The following is a 26,535-nucleotide window of genomic DNA, read 5'->3' as shown; positions in this document are numbered from 1 at the left end:
AACAAACTAAAGGTTAAGACAGTAAATCACACGACATATCAGTTTATAGGTCTGATCTGGATCTTATGCAGCATATCAATTTGTTCTGTGAGAAGAACAGGTGTTCTCTTCACCTACTGCACAATTATGAGATGCTGCTATTGACCACCAAAACCATCCATACTTAACCAAAATGAGAACTAAAACTTTTAAAGGCCAAATGTTCCGATTTTATTTCTTTAAGAAATGTTTTATCATAAAGTTTAAATCCATATTTAAATCTAGAACTAAATATGTAACTTAAGTGCATTCATGCAGGCAACATATAGGCAATGCAAACAAGTAATATGAAAATCTGAAATACTGTGCATTTATGTTTGTAAAATTTGGCAAGAGTAATTGCAACACTGTGTCACATTGAGAAAAACAATTAACCTGTAACCGTATAAGCACTTTTTTTTATCTGCGTTAATATGTCTTTTTCCATAATAGGCAGGATTAGTTTACAACTCTGTTTGAAAGGTCAGGTCTAGAACTATATTAGATTACAAAACGCTCTCTGTATTAATACCACAATCTAAACCTAAATTGCTTTGTTTGCACTCTTACCAACCCTGATTAAACCTGATATTACAGACCAAGAAGAATCAAAGGCTATGTCTGTCAGCTGTGATGGTAATTGCACAATCACATTATCACAACACATTAACACTGACCATGCTGTTAATGGGAGGTGACACAGGCCACCTTTCAGTCTGTGGTTCATCCCTAAAGGAATTTCTCAATTAAAATGGTAATGTCAGCTTTAGCAAGCAGCTCATTCATCAATTATCCCACAAGACAATAACCAGTACTTTGAAAGGGGATTGTTGACTTCTTAAAAAAGGTAGGAATGGACCAATATAACAATTCTATCCAATACTGATCAACAGATAAATATGCTTGTGTTATACCAATAACAATAATCGTTCAATTTCAAACCTGTCAAATTTTGTCTAATAAATTGCTACAAGTGAATTTAGTAGGGATGCACCAATACGACCATTTTGGAAGATATCGATAACCGATAATTCTTTATATTTGAAAGCCAATAACCAATATATTGGTCGATAAATCTAAATATAATTTTTATTATATATTTTTGAGAGCCTGATTACAAAAACAAAAGTCTCACCATTAAAATCCATGCAAGCACACAATTATAATGTTCTCATTATAATTTTATTGTAGCCTATATGACAGACTTGTGCTGCACATGTTGCACTTAACTGTATTTTTGTTTTTTGAAGCGATTCCAATCATATTTCAAGCAATTCAAATTCAAAACCAACATGGCAAACAGTGCGCATCTGAAGGAACCAATCCATTATTTATCGGCTTTAATATATCGGCCAAATTTTCTCATTGGTCCAATAACGTCAACATTAAAAATAAACATATCGGCCGATACCGATACGGTGGCCGATATATCATGCATCCCTAGAATTTAGGCATCTCAACATTATAATGTGTACAGTATGAAAATGATTATTATAATAAAAAAAATTATCATTCTGAGTGTAACAATATGAAGATCCAAAGATGATGAAGAGTCAGACAGGTTCCAAATACTAAATAGAGATTTAATGATCGAATAATCCAGCACGTGTAACATTGTGCTCTGGACACAAACAACAACCGACCAAGAACTGAGGAAACAAAGGAACTTAAGTATACACTGATAACGAACTCAAATATGAACGGCTGTGATGATTAAATGAATTTCCATGGTAACAAACAAGTGGCGGGAAACGTGAACAAAGACAACAGGAAATAATGATAAGCAAACTAAAAGTTCATGAGAATGAAAACTAAACTGACAGTTTGTGACACTGAGATGAGCTAAAGATTATATTTAACAGCATTTTTTAAATTACTGTTTTTTTTAAAGATTAACTTTAAGTGAACGTTAGATGATGGCAGAAGTGATCTAAATGTAAAAATAGGGAAAATGAGCATGCATATATATACGTGACATACGTGAGTACAGTTCATGATGTTTCACGTTCTTAGAAGCAATTGCTTTCTCCAATATGCTGCAACATTGACGTCTGGATGCATTATTGAAAAACAAATTAGAGAGATCAGTGACATGGCATGTTCTCCTGGCAATCCCAAGGACAGTTGTTCGTCTAACAGAGAAACAGAGCGGTATTATCTTAAGTTGCATAACGAAGCCAGTCAAGCTGGAGTCAGGCTCTGCGTGGCTCAGTGGGGGAAAAAACAGGCCAATGACGTTTGTTTACACAAGCTAAGAGGACACAGCAAAAAGGCATCCGAGTATTTCCCTAGCACTCTAAAAGCATTTTGCAGACATGTTTTTCCAAGTTCATATGTTTGTTTTACCACTATGAAAGTCAATCTAAAAATCAATGTTTGCAATTGTGCTTACATTGATCTTCAGAGATCCATTTATGGAATAAACATTGTCTTCTCTATTTTGAAGGGATGTTGTTGCCTTATTTGCGACAAAGCAACCAGAAGTATTTTATTGTCTATGAGAGCTGGTTATTTCCATGAACACGAGTGACTGCAACCACTGGCAATGTGGCAGTGTCTGAGGCGACAAAATTGAGAAATGTTTAACTTTATGCAATCGAAGCAGCATAAAGTCAGGTTATTTTACAGCTAATTCTGTGCAAGACCTGGCAGACAAATTTTTTGCACTACAGCAAGTTTTATTTGATCAAAAGCACAGTCAAAACTATGATGTTACAAAATGTTGTTACAATTTAAAATAATTCATTTCTATTTTAATATATTTTTTAAATGTATTCAGTGTCACATGATCCTTCAGAAATCATTCTAATATGCTGATTTGGTGGTCAAGAAACATTTCTTATATTATCAGTTGAAAACAGTTGTGCTACTTAATATTGTTGCTAAGACTTTGATATAGTTTTCAGGCTTCTTTGATGAATAGAAAGTTAAAAGGAACAGCATTTATTTGAAACTAACAATTTGTAACATTTTAAATGTCTTTAAATTGTTTTGATCAATTTAATGAATTTTTGAAGCCATCATTAAAAACACACATACTTGAAGCGGTATACGTAATGAATCAAGAAGTACAAAACACACTGCAAAAGTGGCCTATTCTGACACACCACACAACTGGCCTGTGAATCTACATGTTTCCTGTATTTTCTGGCTGACTTCCAAAGTAGGAATGCCGAAGTTCTTCAGTAAGAGCAGGGCACTCACCGGGAAGCGTCAGTGTCAACAGCCTCTGCAATTAGATGTGGAATTCCTGCCTTTCACTTGCTCACCCCATGAGAGCTGCTGCTGAGACCTACTAGAGTTCTGGGCAAAACAACTCCCTAATGCTTTTGTTATCTGAAACACTTCTCAGTATGTTCAATTGTAAAATTGTTTCTGACAGCTATTTGTACATGTAAGCACATTAAGGCGAAGTAATTATGCAAAAATACTTTCTAATTTCTCAGCTTGATATGCACATTTAACTATCAGCAAGTCATCTGCAGGTTGATTTATCTGAGGAGTAAACATAGGTGCTCTGTGGTGCTATCACAGCATTACTCTGTTTATTTGAACATTTCGTCCATTCCAACACATTCAAACTGGCTCAACCAATGGTTACCAGTTTCTCCGTAGCTGTCCAAGTGTGCTATTTGAGTGAAGTAAACAAGTTAATAATAGACAGGCCTATATCTGATCATCCTCCATAAACCAGTCGCTATTTTCATATACCGTCTATAAACTCTTGCGTTGTGAAGGTAACAACTGACATATTTGTATTACATTCCAAACAGCTCTGTTATCAGCCCCACAGTGGAAAATTAAACCATATCCGTACCGGCTGGAACGGATTGGCCGAGAGTGGAATGGTTAAACAATGAATGGTTTGGCCAGATGGTGGAAAAAAGGTTTTTGGTTTTCTGACCAATGACAGAGAGGAAAAAATTAATACAAACACCAAAATGTGAACAAACTTGGCAATGTGACTTGTCCCTCGAAATTTGTGCTACGGACTAAATGATACTTCAAACTGTGCAACTTGTTGAAGAGAGGTGCGCCATAACTTTTCTAAGCAGCTTGACTTGCGATTTTTATTTTAAAATGGCCAATAAACTTACATTGGATTCGGCTTGAGTCTCTCCTTTAGAGACCAAACAAACGAAATAGAGACTTGGGCTCTTTTGTTTTGAAATTATCCACCTATCAACACCCTAGCAACCAGAACACCTTAACAACCAAATGGTAACATCCTAGCAACCACCTAAAACATCCTAGTATCATGACAGCCACTTTTGCACACCCATATTTTAGAAATTGGCAGATGCTTTTATCCAAAACGACTTCAACATTTCATTTAAGTTAGGCCTATACATTTGATCAGTTTATGCATTCCCTGGGAATCGAACCAATGACATTAGCAATGGCGTTGCTAGTGCCATGCTTTACTCTTTCAGATACAGGAAATGACACACTCACACTTCACCTTTAAAAACAGTGACAATATACTTCAGTTGTTGACATGAAACAATAAAAGTAAAGGTGTAATTTCCATTGTTTAGCTGAAAGACGTCAGTTGTCTCTCCTCTATGACAAGCACAGCCCCTGTGGCACTTGACAACAGACACAAATATTACACATTGGCCCTCCCATGTTCTAGGATCCTGGGGAGCATAAAAAACGAGTTGTCAGTTTTGTTTACCAGTTCTGCCAAAGTGTTGTCTCCCCAAGCACCTCCAGTAGCTTTGCACATTGTAATTAGATTTACAGGGAGTGCTGGCTCGTTATTAAAAGGTCCCTGAAGCAACTCATTTTGAGGTTTGGTTGGAATCTCTGATCTCCTTCAAAGGCCAACAGGTGAAAAACATCTTCATATTCAACAACTATAAGATGACAACCAATTTATGAAAGAATATTTTTTGTCTTTCTACTCTTTTCTACTTGAACTGCAATGAAAAAAGTGCAATACTGGACAAATCAGATTATACATATCATAAAACATAACGTATCCCACTGCAGGAATTGCACGTCAACTTTGACCAGAGGTTGAATTGTGTAGCCTCAAACTACTGATGATGTGCAATATTGCACACATGCACGAATGACAAACGTTTAACAGACTCAAACGTGCAGTTTGTTAAGCACTGACTGCTAGAAACTTGGCAGGGAATCAAAGTTCTGTTGCTGATAAAAGGTTTTATAGCAATGAATTGGGTGATACTGGGTCCATAGTGCAACATGTGTGGCCTTGTTACATAATAGTGACTGATTACATTGATTAGTTTTCTTCAAGCAGAGTAGTAGTCTGACTGGCACTCCAGTGGCACACCTTTGTTGTTTTTTTACAATCATTAGACTATCTACCTTATTTTTTATGTAAGAGTGGGTTTGTCCATTTTCAGCTTGAATGAGAGAGGCTTCCAGTTATTTCAGCTGTACAGAAACAGCGTGTTATATTGCGAACTGGTATATAAGGTGGTCATGAGTTATTAAACTGTGGGCAACATTGCAAACAGACACCTTACTATCTTCAGATTTAACAATATAAACTAAAACATTTGACTTGATTCTGTGGTCCTCTTGCCTCTCATAAAAAATAAATTGACAAAACTGCCTGTATGACAAGAAAGAATGTTTCCAGCAGGTTATCATGAGGACATCTTAACCCTGTTTTGCTCGGTTTTGTTTTCAAGAATGTCGTTCTTGCACAAGCAATATTTCATCCAGTGTGCACTCCCTCTGAGCTGGGTTTAAATTGTCAAGTCTATATATATATTATAATGCATTATTCACTGTGGGAACAAGTCCGTTTACACGACAGGAATGGAATTTCCTGTTAGGTTACAACTGTAAAGACATTATGCTATGCTTTCACACTACTCTATACTTTACACATGAAAAAATAATCTTATCACGTAGTATTTTCTAATAAATTCTGCATCCTATCGTAGTGCAATATATTAATAAATCTCTCTACAATCTCAGTGAAATAAACTTGCCAGGGAAGAGTGGGTCAAAACACTGAGATCTCCTCCACTAGGGCCAATGCATATTTATTATTTTCACTGGGTTGTGATACCAAAGTGTGAAAGGTTTAGCCTTTTCACTCAGCACTTAACGTCTTATTCAACCCTGAGCAGCATAAACATTCTTCAAAGCAATGTTTCACACTTTCAATTTTATAAGGGTTTAAACTACGCTATGTAGCCCTGCACCGCTGCAAGTATGTGCATGCTAGTACTGCAGTGTGTGTGGATAGTTGACCTATTTTAAGGAATTTTCTTTAGAGTCTGTTAAGATTAAGATTTATATTAATATACAAGGGGAAGTATATAGCCATTTTTTTATGACCGGTTTAAACAAATTTTTTTGCATTCTTTATTTAATTTTGAATGGTCTTGCAGTGTGATCATTTTTTTAAAGATTATATATATATATATATATATATATATATATATACACACACACACACACACACACACACACACACACAGAGAGAGAGATGCAATGTCATGACAAGACATGTCACCTACTAATCAACAGTGTGAAACAATAACCATGTTCTTAGTTTAATAATTTCAAGTGTAAAAATGCCTCTATTTTGAGAACCTGTTGCATCTAACAAGACTATTATTTCTAAAGTGCTTTTTCAAATAAATACATGGACATGAAATATTGATTTGAGTTGGAATATTCAGTTTCAATATTCAGTATTCAATTATTCTCACACATGGATGAGTGACCAGTTATACAACACCGCTGCAGTGATTGACCATCAAGTATTCCAGAGAGCCATGTAATAAGGATGGGTAGTAGCCTAGTTGACATCGAAAACACAGTGTCTAGTGTTATGTAGTTTGACATAATTCATCTAAAATTACTATAAACAAAAAAGTTACATTTGTCTATCGTTATTAGCCATGCATTGTGCGCATAATGTTACAAACTAAAGGCAAGGTAAACGTGATTTAAAAGAATTTATACTTGCCCGTACACACATGTGTATATTTGAATCTAAAATCTTGATGTTGAGTATAAAAAAAAAGTTAATTGACACGTTATATAGCAACTACACAGATGCACTGTTGCATGCCACTTAACGGTCTATGCCTCTGGCGTTATGATTATGAAATAATCATGTCACGGAAGTGAAAGAGCAAGCTCAGGTGACATCGGGAACAAATTCACTTTAAGTCTGCAGAACTAAAACCTTCCTTTCGACAAACTAACAGAGTCTTATTTAAAACGTAAATATGCATTATTATTTTAAACGAAGCGATAATACAGTGTTATAAGGCGTCTAAGCTTCTTAGGAAATGGAATAATCGTTCAGCATGGATCAGTCGCGCGCCTTATATTACTAGATAACGATGATCATAACTCTGCATTACAATCATCAGCCTGAAATTTTCATCCATGCAAAGTTTCTTTAAGAGTGGGTTAATTGCAATGAGATTATATGAAGTTTTATGCGCTATTTTGATGAGACTAACCTGAGATGCCTCCGCCAATCACAATCACGTCGTATGCGTTCGCGGTCATGGTGCTGTTCGTCTCTCTGGCGCTCAGAGCAGAAGAGCCGCTCCGCATCTGTGTTCAAAGCGTTCTGAGCCCCGCCCCCGCCTCCCATCATTGGGAATGACAGATTAGAAGAGCACTGGGGGAAATGCACCGAGGCGCCCTTCTACATGCCATGTATGTAATGAATGCTAAGTCACCATGATTTTGCTAATATTTTGTTGATCCTGGAACAACATTCCTGTCCGAAAATTTTGTCCTATACCACCCCTAAACCCAATTCTACCCATACCTAATCCATAAAACTAGAGGTAAATGATAACAACACTGGTGTAGAAGCACCTAACCTAAACTTGACAAACTGTGGACTTAAATTTGATTGGTTTATTGGACTGTTGTTGCAGGATCAGCAAAGATGTTGATCAAGGAAAATTTGCACTTGGTGAAATCACGTTCAGCTAAGTTTGAACAGGATCACATATTTTGATTTTGATTTGAACAGTACAACATTATTGTGCAACTAAATATTCATAAAATAACACTACCAATCCCTGCTGTGAATATATAGCCTAATATTTGATTCTACAATTGAAAATAAAAGAATGTATGAATGTATTGTAAAAATTAAAAAGATATTTAACACATGTTGAATTAAAGAATATATTATTATTCAAATAATATAAAAGCAATAAGCCCTGTGAATTTAGAACAGTTAAGGGCATTGTTAGACAGGACGTGGAGAGTGCCTAAAACCCCTGTTCTAAATTTACTGTAAACCAAGGAACTGTTCTCATGACCTGTTTTATTTATTTAATTATTAACACAATAGGCTATATGATATTTCCTCAAGCACATATTTACTTAGCTCTCAGCAAAGTACTCTTCTTATAGTTTATACCAGACCAGTTTGAGGTATAGCACGTGTTCACCTATAGCTAAGAAGAGATAGTGTAACTCAATGAACATACCATACTTAAAAAATAAAACTTTAAAAAAAGAATCCCTCAGCACTTAAGAAAATGAAAGGTGAATGATGCAAAATAATGCCAGCAGGGGTCACTCATACTTCATTACATAAATAGTAATGGCCAGGGAATTAAACAAGTGTGCCACAAAAGTCCTGTAAACTCCGCCCCGCCCTCACCATGTAATCTGAGACACGAGACAACCTAACAAATAAATTTTTGCCAAAGATGGTTTCTGTCATTTTAGGTAGTTTTTATCACGATGATGTAATTTGAAGTGTTAGTTTTTTTTAAATATAAGTTCGGTTTTAGTTAGTTATTTGATACTATAAAAACGGGGACGTCATGGTTGATAGCTGAGACTGACAGCTTCTCTGAGCGAAGTCACTGAGGCACCAACTGACTTTTTTTTACTTTAATTTCCTACATTTCCATAACTGTTTATTTTACACCAACATAATGAGTTGTTCTGCAGTTAACTGTAGGCTTACCATTTCTGTGGAGGTGTGAGCGAGGCCTTGATACCGAGGCTCCACTTCACGCTCACTATTGCGCAGACTCAGGTTTCAAGATGTCAGCGCCACTGGGACATTGGTGGCTTCACTTTTCTACAATGGAGGAGTGAAGGTAAGTTACCGTCATCCATCTTTTTTTTTACAGTCTATGGAATGAAATCAAGGCTGTGTGTAGACCACAGATATGCATCTATGGTGTAGACATACATCTCTTCAGTGGATCGCACTGTTATTTAATGTGTTTTTGAATTGTTATGCTGAAGAAATACTGCAAAGATATCTTTCCAAGAAATTTTAGTAGACAAAAAACTCCAGACAAAATGACCTGTGGAAAATTATAAATTATCTACCAAGTTTATACAGTTTTTTTTTTAAAGCGGATATCAAGACCATTGAAAACACGGTTGCTGTGTCCCAATTCAGAGGGAAGGCCCCGATTGCATCACCGCTGTGTGACGAAGGCTGTCCCAATTCAAAGGCTCCTTCAAATGCAGCCTTTGTTTCCCATGAAATGAAGAATACAACTGATGGATCTTTTGCGGCCTTCACTAGGCCTACTTCAGAATTCATTGCGTGCCAGTGATCACAGGATTTCTTTTGAGAAATTGCCGAATTACAATTTTAAACCCAAGAATTATATAGTTTATACTCATTATATACAGAAATGGATCATGGTGAACATATTTAGACAGCTTGTGAACCCTGTTTTGTATTCAGACAGTTTAATATAACTTTCAAAAAAGTCCAGTGAAACCGTTACTGTCACTCATCAACGACAGAGTCCTTCGAAGGATGAAGCCTTTATCACACTTCCGGAGCAATAAGGTACGAGATACTGTCCTGTACGTACCGTCCGTGACTTATTCACGATACAGCATTAGCCTTGAGTACCTTATTGCTTATAAAATGGTTACCACACACAATACAAATATTAAAACCAAAAAATAACCAATACAAATGCAACTTTCATGAAGTACTAAAAGCCTCCCTTCCGCTGGAAAAAATAGTCCCTGGCCGTGATCAGCAACAGAAGTTAATTTACTTTATTTCGCCATCAGATGGCGGCAAAGACTGTTTTTATGAGTGAGTCTGTCGACAAGACTTTATTATTGGAAGAACTGAAACTTGTCAACACAGAGAAGCAAGACACAACTGACAAATGACTAGCGTGTCAGGGCCGTTTATATACTGTCTATGGTCAGGGCACGGGAAAACCCCTGAACTGTTAAAAGGACAAGATATTGCAGCGCCGCCGACATTCAAACGGATTTTTTTTATAACGAATAGGACTGACCTGAAGGAAAAAATGCTACATCTAACTTACTGTAAATGCGGGTACACTCGCTTAATCACAATACTCTAAGCTTCAATGAACAATATCAATGAGAATATATGTTTACTTTGCTAAGTGGTTGGTAGGGGTGTTGTGTATGTGTAACGTTAGTGATACACATAATTATGGATGGTGCGTTCAAGTCCTCCTGGGAAGTTCGTATTTACGACGGCAGGTGCGTTCAAGTCACTTTTTCGTCAAAGTAAAATTAGTCCGAAAACTTAGACAGCTGACTTGTTGCCTCGCTGCCATCAGGCAATTTTTTTTACAGTCTATGGGCAATGACCAGAACCATGGATAAATACATTTTATTTCCCAACCTGCTGCAGTCCAGTGCTCATCTTCTCATTTCCGGTATGAGTCCCTCACACAGCCTCGTTATCATACCTGTCATGGCGCTCTGAACAAGGTCTACAAATACATGATGGAACAGCAGCAACACAGAGTAGTGCACGGTGATGTAATGAGGTCACTTAAAGGGTTAGTTCACCCAAAAATGAAAATTCTGTCAGTAATTACTCACCCTCTTGGTGTTCCAACCCTGTAAGACCTTTGTTCATCTTCGGAACACAAATTAAGATATTTTCGATTAAATCTGAGAGCTGGATCACTCCTCCATAGGCTTCTAAGGGACTTAAACTTGCTGGCCCAGAAAAGTTATTAAAGACATCGTTAATATAGTCCAAGTGACTACAGTGGCTCAATCTTAAGTTTATCAAGTGACGAGAATACTTCTTGTGCATGAATAAATTCGCTTTATTTTGTGCAAACCTGGGGGACCCCATAGGATCTGTTGTACAAACTAGTGAATGTACTATGTCTTTCAGATACTCAAGGATTTCTGAAATACATATACCAAATTTTGTGAGCAGTATCATTTCCATTTCCTTCCAAATGAAAGACGTAGTTCAGGTGTCTTAGCAGAATAACCACAGGTGTAGTTCATGAATACGATCCACTAAGTTTGTCAACTCAGCTAGGAAGTGTCCTGTATACTTTTTGTCTTTCAAAACTTACAAATACTTTTTTGTTTGAAAGTGTATTAGCCTACTTGGTTTGTTATTTTGTTTTGTACCCTACTGTTTTATTTTATTTGATTTTTTTATTGTTTTGCATGCGCTGTATCTGAGTTTGCTGCCATCTGGTGGATGTAGTCATTTAGGTCCTGCCTTTAGTCTCACACTTCAGGCTATGAGACATATCATAAAATAGAAAACATCTTCTTTGAACCTCACTCACTTCAGGATGAGGCTGTCAGGCCTTACATTCTAATGCCCATAAAGAGCATCTAATCCAAATCCATTATTGATCTCATTCTCATCTGAGTAATAAGCAAGTTACCAAGACTCAACACAAGCCCATCTCTCTGCAATCCTTAGGGCTGGGGGGCACACTAAGATATTAATATATTACTGTCCTATATCCCACTTCTGACAGATCCAAATGCCTTTCACTGAAATGTTTGTTAAAAAGTCACTGAGAGTCATGAAAAAGTCATTGGTAGTGCATACAATGTCTATGCAATGATATCCAAAATAAAATCAAACTTTAATTAATAAAGCACCTTAAAAAACACAGAGTGTGATTTAAGTAATTAAATAAATACAAAGAAAGAATTAATAAAATAAAACAAGAGAAAGAGATAAAATAATATACATTTATTTTTGTAGTCCTAAAAGCTTGAAGATAATGTTGATGTCATGGGTCCCCTCTGGATTTTTTTTTCCAAGTTTATTCAAAGATTAGTGGAGTATGTTTTACAAGAAAATGCTATTTCAATGTTCTACTTAAAATTTTCACATACAGTGCATTGTCTCTGTGTAATTATTTGTTGAATTTATTATCCAGCTCTGAGTGAAAATTGTTTCAAAGTACATCCTACACAAACATTTTTGGTCAGTTTAATGGGGTTTAAGTGTGGCAGATTTTGATTGGAGCAAAATAAGGTCTGGCAGATTTTGATTACTGGTTACCAGAATGGTTACCATGACCATTACTCAAGCTTACAATTATTCAAGAAATTCTCAAGTTTTAGTTCTGTAAAATGTATTACCACAAGGTTGAATTGGTCAGCCACTGTAGTAATTGTTTAGCAGCCTACATTTTAAATAACACAATAATTAGTGTTTTAATTATGATTGTCTAATTTAGGCTATGTTGTATGATCTTATTTTACTCATTGAAAACCAATTTTCTGTGTTCCAGGCAACTCATAATTCTGCCACCTCCTGTTTAAAAATAACATGGGGTAACAATACATGAATAAATGATGACAGAATTTTCATTTTAAGGTAACCTATCCCTTTAAGACTTGGGATAAAGGCTAGTAAGGGTTCTATGGACGGCACTTTTGTCATTTTTGCACCTTGACACTCATATATGCTTTTATTGTAGAGAAAAGACCTGCATGAACATTAATGAACAAGTATCTCTTTTTGTGTACCTGGACTAAGGAAACAGCTTAAGGTGAGTTTTCATTTTGGTTGAAATTGTTTTTTCAAGGGAATGTGAAAAAGGATAAACAGTCCAGTTACTATGTCAACCACAAGGGGGCGCAGTTGCTACATTAGTTTATAGTGTGCAACACAAAAGCAATAGTAGCTATATGAAGATGTTGATGAAATCATTTGGAATTACTTAAGCATATACCTCCTGATACTCCTAGTCATATCATAGATTAAATTAAAATTTTGTTGGAGACAAACACTCCCAACAACATGTTCAAATACAATACCATGTTTTATGACTGAATGAGGTGCACATCCTTTTACAACCATTTGTTTGATATACAGTTGTTTTTGCTTTTGTTTAAGTAATTATTTGTCTGTTTTTACTGACAACAGATTTTATTGCAAAGTAGCTGTGCAAGCCAGTGAAGTCCAGTGAGGGAGGATCGTTTCAAAGAAGAGTGAGTAGTAAAAACAAATAGTAGCAAATAACCATTTCAATTTCAGTATTGAAAAATTGCAGCTGATATTGGCTTCAGTCTAATAAAGTTATAGGACAGAATACTACACTGCCTCACATTGGCATGTCTTATGAGAGAAGAAAAAGATATTGCAGACATGTGGGGATTAAATGATCAGAATAGCGCAGTGGTGTTTGTCTTTTATTCATGGCATTTTTGTAACTTGCTCCTTTACAACCTTCTTGGCTGGAATGAACTTACCATTTTGTGTTTTAGATGGTTAAATGTGTTTTTTCCCCCACTCAATTGGACACCACACGAGAAGGAAAAGTCACACTCTTGGGCCAAAATTGGGACTGGCTTCAATTAACTGTAATCAGGTGAAATATTTAACCCCGTTCTGTTTGAATCACCTGTCGGTTTTGCTTGAATTATCACTTGTTTGAGAGGGGATAAAGACACGCACGTGTACAACACCTGGAACGTTCTGTTGGAATAGAATTAATGGAAGGTCAGAGAACAAGATGATGTGTCATTTTGCTGGGTGCCTCGACTGTGCAGCCGATCGTTTAGGGAGATGTCTTAGGGCAGCCATAAAAATTACAGAGAACTCAACTGACAGCTATTATGTGGACTGTCTGTCATGCTGTCAAATTAGCCATTAAGTTAATTATAGCCCCACTGAAAGTCACATTGTATGGAGGAGCCAAAGTATGTGTAACAAGACAGCTAGCACAAGGCAGCCAGTCAGACTTTAAAAACAAAAGGGCACTGTTTATTAGATTCATGTGCAGAGCCCAAAAAGCTGTCATATTTGTAGTGGAGTACAAACCTGTCCAGCAAGCAAATTGTCATAATTTCCCAGCGGTGCAGTTTCAGCAGTTTGTAGAGGGTGAATTTATTTCCACAGATTAGAGAAATTTGAGGAACAATACATTTTCTTTCGTTTTTTTTATATATGGCATTTGTCATTTACTGTACAATTCCACAATGCAAACATCATAGTTATTATAACTGTACGTGATTAGCTTGACAACTTGCTGCTATTATGTGTCATGAGCCATTGCGAGACTTTGATGATGAAATAAACATACTTAACACTGACATTTTCCACATACAATCTGGCATAGTAGATCGCTGTGAACCCCACAGTAAAAACCTGAAGGAGGTTTACAAAGTCTATAATTGGCACTATGATTTGTACAAGAGTATTTTTCATTGTTCAAATATTAAGCCGGTATAATGAAGCAAAGATGTATGCCTGGAACATGTGGGCAATTCCAGAGACCTTAAAGGGATAGTTCACCACAAAATGAACAATCTGTCATCATTTACTAACCCTTTTGTTGTTCCAAACCTGTATTTCTTCTGTCGAACACAAAAGAAGATATCTCAGGTTTTGTTTTGTCTATACAAGTAAATGGGTTTCAGTGTTGTTTTGGACTCCACTGACTTACATTGAATAAAACATTTAAAACAATCTTCTTTTGTGGTCTGCAGAAGAAATAAAGCCATTCAGGTTTGGAACGACAGGAGTAAATAATGAACTATCCATTTAAATTCTATCCTAGTTATAAATCAAACTTATATAGTTCACCACTTGCATTGTCTATGCAAACATCCATCCTTCTGTCCTGGTCTGTGTATCAAATCTCTCAGATAGTTTGTAAAACATAGTTCTCCAAAGTGACTCCCCCTCAGCTTCTTCAAATTTCCCTCAAGATTTACAATGTTGTTGTCGGCATCCGCTATTCAAAACAATGGAATGCAATAAAAAGTAAATTGACTGGCTGAGCGCATGCGCAGGTGCGACGGCCGGGTCGACATCTGGAAATCCGAGTGCATGCGACACTTTACATGCGATTCTTCTTGAAGTCTTGATGGGTTGTTGGCAGTGCTAATGAATCGTAAAATGGTTGCTCTGAATCATCAGCAATAAAGTGTACCTTTGTTTTTTTTTGTTTTTTTTTTAATGTGTTTCAGCCAGAGGGTCTTTCTCCATGACACATTTATTCAGCTGCACTCCTCGCAGCTGCACGCAAGGATGTAACGGTAAGTAGCGGTTATCCGTGTCCCACCCGAGCATCGCAGACGTACCGCCTTCAGTTTGGAGGTGTGTGGACGGCAGCAGAAACACGTGCTTTTGAAAGGCTGTTTCAGGACAGAGCTGAAAGAGATCAGCGGGTCTGAGCGGGACGTGTGGCTGCAGTGACCCTCACATCGAGCCAGGAGAACCATCTGTAGAGCATAAAAGGTTCATTTAGTTCCATGTTTGAGTAAACGGGTGTTACTATCTTTCTCGTCACACATTAATTAAAATTCATGTTCTATCTATCTATCTATAGATAAGTATTGGAAAAAAATATTTGTGTTCTAAGACTATTGCCCCAATTTAGTTTTCTAAAAATAAATTTATCATACAAGAGTGTTTTCATGGCCAAAGTTTAGTAATCGATCATTTAGTGGTTGTCGAAACATTTTCATTGTGCAAAACTGTTTGTCTTTACCATAAGCGATTCTCTTTGAACTTCACTAAAAGAATGTGTGTGTGTCTGCCACTCAAACCAACAACAGATAAAGGAGCAAACGATCATTTAAATCAGACTGTACTTTACTGTTTGGTGATTGTGCCACATCCAACCACATTTACAGAATTCAATCGATGTGTCAGATGTGAATATATTCAGGTTATAAAGCATTTTAGGTTCTTCTGATCATGTAAGTGCATAAAGAGAAAAAAACGATCTATGTCGATCACTTGTAAAATATTCATATAGGCATATATTGTAACATTTTAGTTGGATGATGCCACACAAAAATGTTTGTACTACAAAAACGTAATGTTTTTTTTTTTTTTAAGAAATAATTTTCAGTCTCCATTTCCTTAGTCCCAAATTGGCCTTCTCCAAAAACTGGAATGTGTGTAAGATTTTCTGACTAAGTAGTTTTACCAGTGGGCATCCTTCGTTGTCTGCACAAGTATTTGTAGTTGTTATAAAGAAAGAGTCCTGTGCCATCCATAATTTGAACCCTGTGTCAGAACTAAGATAAGTTTCCTGAGAAAGTTTTGAGAAAGTTTGCAATGTTGAACAAAGAAAGCTTGTGTATTCGCTCACTTTGACCTTGCACCTGCATGGTGATGGGAGCGTGGTTGATCTCTCCCAGACCTGGATGCTCAGGCTACTTGACTCCCCCAAATACCTCAATCTCACAAATTTGCCTCATCTGCTTTGTGAGGATTGTTGTGTGACAGATGAAAGGCTTTGCACTTCGCAGGACCGATTTATGGGGGTCAGTGATCCACCTGGCTACATCGCTGGAGTTCACTGGCTGATAAAGAGAGATTTGCTCATCAAAAAAAAAATTCCCCATTGAAAAGCTCTGTCCTACATAAGAGTTCCCTCGTAATTAAAGGTTAATGAGTGATGCTCATCTACAATGATAGACACAAACGTGACCCAGTTCAATGGTCTACTGATTCGGAATATGAGGTGCTGGCCAGACCACGGGCCGCCACATTCCTGAACACTCCGTAAATGGACTCCTATGTCATGTTGTCTTTCAGCTGCATAGTGTTAGCGGAGTGTCACCCCCATTATAAGGAACACTAGCCTGTCTGAGGCCAAAAAGCACCCGATATGCATCACTCATGGTCCGACATCCATGAATGAAGCGGCATTGACTTGCTGCTTTTAGCTGATGTCATTATTTAATGTCACCTGAAACTGTAGGCATACGGCCATGTTCGTAAAACAATCGGAGGATAGATGTGGGGGATTTCAGAGGGGGGGGTGCAGTGGAGGTGTGTGGCCACAGAAGATGAATATCCAAGGAAACATGGCAAGGTGACAAAAGCTGGGCAGCAGATGTAAGCTCTTCTTCCCCTCTATATTTATCTCAGAGTGACTGCGCAGGTGGACCCTATTGTGTAGCACTACTGAAATTTGCATGGAAGCAACAGCCATCCTCATAACTAATGCAATGTGTAATAGGCTTCTTTAAAGGTGACTGAGTTGAGCTTAATCCATTGTGCTGCTTTTAGACAATGGGCCTGTGTACATGCCGAGGTCTGTCAATCAGAAACTAATAAAATATTTCACTGTTGGGTTAGTTGTTTGATACAAAATGGTCTGGCTAGTGGCTATATATACAGTTATTGCTTTTAACCAGTAGAGCTGATTTTCCAATTCACAAGCTCTCAGTTTGATTCAATTTTGTTTGATTCCGATTCATTTAGGCATATTTCAGTTGTAAAATCCATTTGCTTGCGTATCAAAGAAATTATCTCCCAGCTGATGCTGTAAATTACACAGGGAAGCTTATAAAACTGTTATAGAGTTATTGATTATAGAGTTCCAAGAGTGCTGAGTCCAACAACACTGAGTTTGTATCACTCTTATTGTCTGTGTTGTCTGGATTTGTTTGGAAATATGAACTTGGTTATTGAACTTGTATATATAAAAAGCAATATCACTCTCAAAATTGTGCTGTAATTTTTTTTTGTGAGTGGTACTACACTGGTTGCACTTAATGCTTTTTGATTCACTAAAAAGAACTGGCGCATTTGAGTAATTCTTTCATGAATCTGATTACACTGGTTGCTATGAATGGTTATGATTCACTAAAAGGGATATTTGTTCATGAATCATAATAATCTGCACTTAGGTACACTAAGTTTGTTGTATCATTGAAATTCAGACTGCAAACTCACATAAAATATGACCTGCCGTATGACTGATGGTGGTCCTTCATGAACGATTCATTCATTGTAAATGGACTGGTATATGGACTGCATTTATATAGCGCTTTCATAGACCTATGGCCACCAAAGCGCTTTACATAGCCTCACATTCACCCATTCACTCACTCATTCATACACCGACGGCGGTGTCAGCCATGCAAGGCGCCATCCAGCTCGTCGGGAGCAGCTGGGGTTAGGTGTCTTGCTCATGGACACCTCGACACTTGGTCAGGTGGAACCGGGGATTGAACCACCAACCTTTCGGTTTGTAGATAACCTACATGAACCACTGAGCCACTGCCGCCCCAGTCTGTGTCTGTCACTAACAAATGAAAAAAAGACTCAGGACTCGGGAGGTTATTTTTCTCATAATTTAGCCTATTCTCGGATCGGAGGTTGGTATGATTGCTTGTTTAGGGAATTTGCCTTTTGAAAATATAACTTTCTATCATCAAATGGACAAAATTACTTGAATAAAGATGAGCTAATTTTGCTGAATAAAAGTCTGAGATAAAGACTGTAAACTGATGAGAAGGAATACAAGGAGTGCGCCACTGAAAACTGTACAGGCAAAATAAAAGATAGTTTTGGGGATTTTAGGAATCTATATAGAGATTATGATTAATTGGAATATCAGTATTTGATAGCCCTAATTACTTTCTGGAAGCAATCATGTACGCAGAGTCGATTTGAATTACTTTAGAGAGATTCGGCTGCTTTATTTGGATCCTTGAATGAAACTTTACCTAACCACGTTCGTTTTCCATTTTCTACTCACTGCTTTTGGATAATCACGCTGTTTGTCTGGTAATTAGAAAATACAGTTTGTGTAATGCTTGCAGAATGAAGATTTTTAGCTCCAGCACAGGTGGCTGACTAGCTCATCTTCAGTTTATTGGATGTTTGTTGACACAGCCCAGCTGGGTTTGTAAGAGCGGGAGCCTGAGAAACTCAATTCACAAAATAACAGATCATGAGAGGCTGTCCTTCTGAGGGGAACAGGTGAATCAGAGCATCTGGAACTCATCCCATTTATTATCGATGGCTTATTTTGAGGGGACGTATCTGAGGCACTCTATTGTTTCGATAAGCAAAAAATGACTCAGGCATAACACTGTGTGGAGCCTTGGAACTGTGCCACCTCCAGACATTTTATGCACCTCATGAGTGCTTATTTCTGGCGAGGCTTTAGGCCGCACAGGCAGGCAGTGTTCCTTGCCAAGGTGTCAAAGTAGTTAAAGGTAGAGGTCATTAGAAAAGCCAGCCATGCTATCTGATTCAATAAATGAAAACAAGGTTTCTTGGGTTCTAATTATGAGGGACATCCCTGGGGTCAGTGTTTAAATGTAAAACCTTTTAAAGCATCAGGAGACTTGATTTGTTTTTAAGCAGCTTGTTAGCAGAAAAGTTGTGGGTGTAGAGAGTGTATTGTCTTACAAGAAGACCTGACCTCCCAGACCATTTTTTTTGTAATTCAATAAGCAACAAGGGAGCTCAATTTTTATGTTCCTTTCACTTGGATGCTAAGGTTTTTTTCTCCTCCATACTGATATGAGACAAAAAAACATGTGTAGCAATAATCTGAAATCAAGTCGCCATTGGCGAGATACGGGAGTGTCCATTTTCAGCGTCATCAAATATAATTTTGTGCATGCTAGTGTTTCATTATTTATATACTATTATAATATTTGTGAAGATTTGTATTGGCTTTTATTTTTATATTTTCAGTTTTCATTACAATTTTAGGTTACGTTTTATATATTTGGTGTTGAAAAAATATATATTTCTGAAAAGTTTTTCTTAGTGTAATTTTACTGTATATTTTCAGTTTATTTAAATTACAGAAAACTTAACTTTAATACTAAACACAACAACAAACACCTCATAAGCTGTAACAAATGATTGTTCAGAGGCGTTTCTGAGTTCAATACTGACTCCCTCACTGAACGGTGAATCATTGTTCAATCACTGTTGAAAGGGATAGTTCACCCAAAAAAATGAAAATTCTGTCATCACTTACTCATCCTCAAGTTGTTCCAAACCTATATGAGTTTGATAACTTGCTAATTTTCATTTTTGGGCGAACTATCCCTTTAAGTTATTTTTCAGATTCGAAATGAACTGGCAACTGTTACTGTTTTGTTGTATAAATGAATAATAGTGTTTTAAATTAAAAAAAAAATTTTTTTTTACTGGATACAAACTTAGTTTAGCTGAAATTTTGGATCAAACAGGCAGAAATGTTCTTAGAAAACATGATGACATTTGTTTTAACCAAACATTTTTGTATGGATTTTTAACATATTTATATGGCACAAATACAATCAGGATCACTAGAGTGACAGCATCACAATTTTGAGTTCTTACCTTGGAATTGCATTTGTAGATAGGATGTGTGATGGTCTCAACAAAATGATGTCTCATACACCTGTCAGGATCATTGTCCCCTAAGTGTCCACTCTCTGCCTTACAGGTGACACCCTGCAGGATAGTCAGCAGAGGACATGTGACCAGAAGAAGTAGAATCCCAGGCTGGCCCATAGCGACTGAGTTCCTCATATTGTCCACAGCTTCCACAGGTAAAACAAAAGAAAGCTGACCGTCTCCTACAGAAGGCAACGAAGAGGTCTCCACTGTGTTTTTGATGCCACATAAGTGAACCGAAACATGTAGTGAGCGTTGTCTCTAAACTCAGCCATCTCCTTGAGTGGCGTGGATGTATCTGTGGGTAAAGAAAGGAACCACGGTTAGTCCAGGATGCAAGCTGCAGAAAAAACACCCACCTGAGAGCGCGATTTCAGGTAATGTTTCGCATGTTACGCCCAGTTAGCGGAGCTGTTTAAGCTGTTAGTGGAGGGACTGGGCAGGTGAGGTAAGGTGCAACGTAAGGGAGAGTGGGAGTTTGTCTGCGTGAGAACCCGTCAGTGACAGATGACCCGAGACAGACGTCTGTTGTGCCTCTGCCAGCTGGTTAAGGTGATTGCTGCCATGTCTCCAGCCAGAAATAAGTGGGCTGTGATGTATGAGGAGTTCTGGCAGACCGCTGTACTGTTATTCTAACAATCCCAACACTGAAAAAACATGGTGTTTTTATTACACAGTGAAGAAACCTAATATATTAATAAACAGCCTGGAGCAAATTTCCCCAGAAATGAATTTTTCATAAAAAGAAATAAGTCTCGGTGCAAGTTCTCTCATGACAGTAAAACAATTGCCAACTTAGGTACACATATACTTATTTTTTCATGAGCTTAGTGCTTTACGGTCCTCATGACAATGTTTCGTGTGTGGCGGTTAAATTCACTGAGCCACGACTGCTAAAAGGTTTGGTGTAATGAGGGAGAAAAGGAGTAGCAGAGCCCTTAGGGTAGCCGACTCCACAAACCTGGATCAGACAGAGAGGAAATTATCATTCACTAAAACAATACCTTGCATTATGTCTAAACCTCTTTCAAATTTTATTTCGAAACCCGCAATTGCTCCGAAATCGCAAACACATCAGGCTAATTTAAAACGTTCTCCTTGTGTTTTTCTTACCGGAGCGACTCATTTAACTTTAGCATTCCTCGTGTAAGGATTTTAGGTATCAATTTGCCTGTTTAAATAAATACTCCCTGAAATGTTTAACTGCACCGGAGAGCATGTGTTGCTGGGTTTACACAAGCACACATCACAGTCTGTTCTTAACTCGGATGCTCGTCATTTATTTAATATCGGGCATACCAGCCGCCATCTTCATCATCATCATCATGCCCAGGCACGACTGTTGACATTCAGACCTGGTTGAGAGCGTCTGCCGCACTGATCTGTAGTGACTGTAATGGGCCTTAACAATGCAGTGTAGACACTCCAGCTCAAAAGATAACTACAGATCCAATTTAGTTCATAAACAATGAGACGGTGACCTCATGGCGTAACCATCCATGGCAGCTTCATCGGTTGAAGGCTTCTAGTGCTGTAAGGGCAGTTGTGGGTGTATTGCTCCATAGTTTTCAATGTAAGGTAATGTTGACCACCACAGCGTCCACACCTGCTTCGGCCTGTAGATTTATAAAGCCCAATGTGTCTACAAACAGCAGAAGGACTTACAATCCCCTCCGAGACAACATCCACCACATCTGTCCACCTCAGACCAGAAGAATTATTTCCCTCTCTGGCTTCGTATCTCCTTTTTCAATTTGTAAACTGAAATTTTTGAGTTTATAGACTAGGAAAATGAGCTTTGACATGCTGGAATCTGACCTTGCAACTATCTGATGCAAGCTGTACTCGAATGTTTCCTTTAATTAGATTTTTTTTTTCAGAGGCAAGAATTTGTTTTGCTCAGCATAGATTTTTTTTGTGGAGGTGTCTAAACTTAAGTGTCTAACCCAAATTGTTTTCCCCTCCACAGTATGGTTCGTTATAAAACTTCTAAAAATGAAAGTCCCTTTCAGGGAAGCCAGTTCACTTATTGGCCATAATTTGCAATTAACTTTTCCAGGCAGCTATTTCAGGCACGCAAGACCAACCTCTGTCTACTTAAATGGGGAAATACCAAAATCTAAAAAAATAACATTTAAAAAACATTTCAGTCATCACAAAATTATGTTATGTTTTTTGTTATGCTTAAATTACTTTAAATTGGCATATATTTCAGATTGGTCCAGGTAATGCATGCTGTGCAGTCCTAAGCACGAGTATCAGGACACTGACCGTTTTTATGGCAACCGTTTTTATAAAAACAGTTGAAACCTTCTTAAAAAAATCTTCTTTTGAGTTTTACAGAGGAAAGTAATTGGAATGACATGAGGGTGTAAATTATTCTGGGTGAACTATCCCTTAATACTTCCAGGTTGCAAGATGCAAAACAGGGTATTTTTCATTTTCACTAACTGCCAAATATTATCCCACAGGAAGAAAAAAACAATAAACAAATTTAAGAGGAAGGCAGGAGCCAGGACCGGGTGAGACATGCCATAACCCCATTGCACTGAACTCTCAGACCCAGACTGCTTGCCTAGGGACTGTGTCCTAACCGGGAGTCCCGTCAGCGGCTATAAACGCCACTTAGGGAGCAGACCCCTGGAATGAACTGTCCCTAGGCACGGCACTGGTGGTTGTGGATATAGAGTATGGATCTTTTGATCATTGCTGATCCTCTCAGGCCATGGCAAGGCTAGAGAGGGGCCTCGCCGTCTGCACCATTAGGACTGTGAAATTCCTGACATTCAAAAGCAGCCACAGGTTAGGGGCCGTATGGTAGGAGCTGTTGCACACTATTCAGAGTTGCTTCGCACAGTCTCATAGTTAGTGTTTATTTGATTTAGAGAGTATAAAATGCCATGGGAACACCATGAGCTTTTCATTTCAGGGCATCTTCCATTGGTGGCTGTTCTTTGCAGACACTGAAAGAACTCAGGGGATCATGGGTAGGCTCTTGATATCTCGGTCTCTGTCTCCTGTTCTAACCCTTGCGCTGTTTCTGCTTAAGATAAAGCACAGACTGTCATTTTAAGGGCTTGGATTATGTGGATTGAGACAATTGAATCCACATTATTAGTTATAGCTTCCTCAACATTATTGTGTAGAAACAGGCTTATCTGAAGTTAGAGCTCAATTTTTGAGGTAATCCATGTCAAAGTCATCTAATGCCGTCAAACAAAACTATGCTGAGAAAATAATTGTATCTGAAAAACATTTATTAACGATTAAGCAATAATAAAACAGTTCAATAAACAAAATGTTAATATTGAGTATCTTATTTTAGACACAATATTGGATATTAGTTTGCCTATTTTTGCACAATCAACAAAAATAGTTCCTAGTCAACACAGAATTGTGTCTCAGAGCAAGTAGACACATTCGTTCCTGACTGAATGAGTGTTTTTAAACAAATTGTTTGATTAAGTGATTCACTGACTCATTTGTAAAGTCACTAGCTGGGTCTGAAATATGCTGGGTCCTCATACTGTCAGAGTAGGTACTACAATTGAATAAGAACTTGCTTTGAGACCGTTAAAAACAAAAGTCAATTCTATACAGTATGAAGGAAATCCGAATGTGCTACATCCGCCATGTTGTCTTTTTTATGTGATTTACACTGTCAGTTTCCTGGCTTCACTGCCATTCACAATTAGTAAAGTGTCTGTCAGATGCGAACTTCAGAATCTCGCCGGAAGTAGTAGGTCATCCAGGTACTTTCAGTCGGTACAATAAATGACTCAGTGACTCAAATACAGTTACTTGTCACCACTTAATGACGTAACGATGTAGAAAAGTGTAGAAAGAGTCACTGAAAAATAATCCACCACTTAACTGTTGTATAATTATAATTAAGTATATTTGTTGGTTATACAAGAAAAATGAGGTAAATCACTTCATGTTCCCTGTGAATCACTCAGATTTCATTCCATAGCTAGAGTACTTTAACAAGGATAATCAAACTTCAGAAGGGTCTGACAGCAGCTGAGTCCACAGTTGTTGAGTGAGGCGTGTGGCCGCCTAGTATTTGCCAATAAGCAGAATTGTCTTCTCAGTCACATTGACATGCCCAAACCCCCTCCTCCGGCGAAGGGGTTACGTCACTGTTTTCTGCTTGTTTAGCACCCTATTGTTTGACCGGCTTTTAATAAACCAAAGGGCAGATTCCTGCAGGGATCACCCCGCAGCCCTCCTCCCATGCCCATCTGCAACACAAGCAGCATGCCAGGGGCACTGCCACTACACGCAGACGCCAGTAACCCGCGTCTCCAGAGCTAAACCCCACGCTTAATATATCCCCTGTGATAAAGATAAGACAAACACAATGGATTTGAACGTAGTTTGATGCCAATAGCCGGGGCACCATGTGAGCCATCGCTAAACTAATGTTAGCTTTACATTTGGCTTCTCAGAAAAGCGCCGGTCTGATTGGAATGCTAAAAGATGAAAGGGTCTGCGCATAGCAAAGCTGTGGTGGGGTTTCCAGTTAAATTAATTAGAGACCCTGATATGCTGTCCTGTTAACCTTCCCGCTTTAATGTGATGTGCAAATTGACGGCTGTCGTCATCTTCTAAAAATACCTCAGGCTTTAATACTTGATTAAGACGTCAAATGACTATTACGTATTGATTATGAATGAGTTGCACACATAACACTGGTTGACATTGCCAGCTTTTACATCTAACATCTGGGGGGGAAGTGTGTTCTAGCTCACCTCTTCCTCGAGCTCCATAAACAATCCTCAGAATATCTATGATTTCTCATCTGGTGCGCTCGGCTAACGACTTCTGGCTTTGCTGCTTGTATTGCACAGACAGGGACTGAATTCTCAATATAATGCTGATGACTTACCTTAGCAACCACTCTCCCACAGCACACATTATGTGAGCCTTATCATATTTATCACAGCCGTCTTTCTTTGGCTATGAGTCACTCTGAAAAAAATCACTATGTATCTGATCAAATCGAATTAATATGCACCGTCACTCTGAACTCAGGTAAAAACTGGACTCTTGCATTGTGAGGTAGATCGATGACCATATTTTGCTTGTCAATCCTGGCTAACAATGCATTATATTTAAGAATAAGAAATCAAACACACACACACACACACATATACATAATATATATATATAAAATCAATCAATATTTATATAAATATTTATATATAGTATACTTCGTAATATATGCACTGCTGAAACAAGACAAACAGTAAAACACTAATGTACAGCGATAACCTTGCCGCCAGTAAAAAGTAACTCTGATGACCCGGTCACCTTTACAGCGCTGGTGGTCTTACCTTCTGCCTGGTGCTGTTTAACCTGCAATATCCAATCCCAGCTGGCTCCTCTAGGACAGAAATGAAATTTCTTAAGCAACAATTGCCTTTAGATCTCTCCCTCTCTCTCATCCACTTGCTCTCTCCCCTCTCTCTGTTTCTCTTTTACTCTCTCTCACGCATGCCGATTGTGTGTGAGCTCTGATTCCTTCCCCTCCCTCTCAGCTCCCCTCCCCTCCGCTACGACATTCACACCCCCTCTTTTATTGAGGAATCACATGGAAAAGGGAAAAGGATGGATGATGTACATCTTGGGATGGTTGTCAGATGTGGAACGTGACACAGATGTCGTATATCACCTTAGGGACACACATACTCGCCCCCAGCTGCCACACCAACAAGCAAATGGGGATTCCAGCGAAATCACAGGAATGACCAAAAGTCTGGCCCTCTTTTACGAGGTCCAGGTTATAAAACTGTTAGCGGAGTTAGTTTACTTAAAAACAATTGGTCTTCTGGGTTTCTTGCTGTCTTTCATGAGACTTGGGAGGTGTAACTCAATTCAGCTGGAAGCTATTTTGAAGTATGTATGCAGTTATATGTTGTAGGAAAATGGAAAAGAAAAAAAAACTATTCTCGACCTCGAGAACAGTTACAAAGGGGGATTGACGATTGCTGTGTTAAATTTACATCTTTATACGCTAGCATGAGTCTTGAAATTCTTACAAAATGCGATGAAATGGCATTAAAATGCAAAGCACATAACTGCATTCTTGGAATATAAAATAAAAAACAGATGTGCAATTATGAGTTCCCAAT

The 26,535-nt window shown here is 38.0% G+C and overlaps 2 protein-coding genes and 1 long non-coding RNA gene across 3 annotated transcripts in view; 1 reads left to right on the top strand and 2 right to left on the bottom strand.

Annotated features, from left to right (window-relative positions):
• Positions 1-7,584, bottom strand: part of mao (monoamine oxidase) — a gene marked incomplete at its 5' end in the record, with an annotated part of 40,576 nt that extends 32,992 nt beyond the window's left edge. The window contains one exon of the mRNA XM_084420864.1: positions 7,488-7,584. Coding sequence (XP_084276990.1) covers positions 7,488-7,584 — 97 coding nt within the window. The remainder of the gene's footprint in view (positions 1-7,487) is intronic.
• Positions 7,585-9,036: 1,452 nt separating this feature from the next.
• Positions 9,037-13,577, top strand: LOC311298159. The gene is made up of 4 exons (XR_014628917.1): positions 9,037-9,104; positions 12,720-12,791; positions 13,169-13,233; positions 13,510-13,577. It is a non-coding gene; the product is annotated as an uncharacterized lncRNA (long non-coding RNA).
• A 412-nt stretch (positions 13,578-13,989) lies between these two features.
• ndp (norrin cystine knot growth factor NDP) lies at positions 13,990-25,852 on the bottom strand. The gene is made up of 3 exons (XM_084420862.1): positions 25,738-25,852; positions 20,342-20,696; positions 13,990-15,471 (listed from the first exon to the last, which is right to left on the bottom strand). The coding sequence occupies exons 2-3, from the start codon at positions 20,531-20,533 to the stop codon at positions 15,247-15,249; spliced, it is 417 nt and encodes a 138-aa protein (XP_084276988.1). The 5' UTR covers positions 20,534-20,696; positions 25,738-25,852; the 3' UTR covers positions 13,990-15,246.
• Positions 25,853-26,535: the final 683 nt, after the last annotated feature.

Source organism: Rutilus rutilus (genome assembly GCF_951802725.1).
Source record: "Rutilus rutilus genome assembly, chromosome: 10".
NCBI classification, from domain to species: domain Eukaryota; kingdom Metazoa; phylum Chordata; class Actinopteri; order Cypriniformes; family Leuciscidae; genus Rutilus; species Rutilus rutilus.
This window is presented reverse-complemented; position numbering and strand designations above follow the sequence as displayed.

Excerpts from the sequence above, each read along its gene's own strand:
- ndp (XM_084420862.1), bottom strand. The coding sequence starts at position 20,533 with ATGAGGAACTCAGTCGCTATGGGCCAGCCTGGGATTCTACTTCTTCTG. Across the intron at positions 15,472-20,341 it reads TCTACAAATGCAATTCCAAG|ATGGTTCTCCTGGCTCGATG; the intron begins GTAAGAACTCAA and ends TATGCTCTACAG.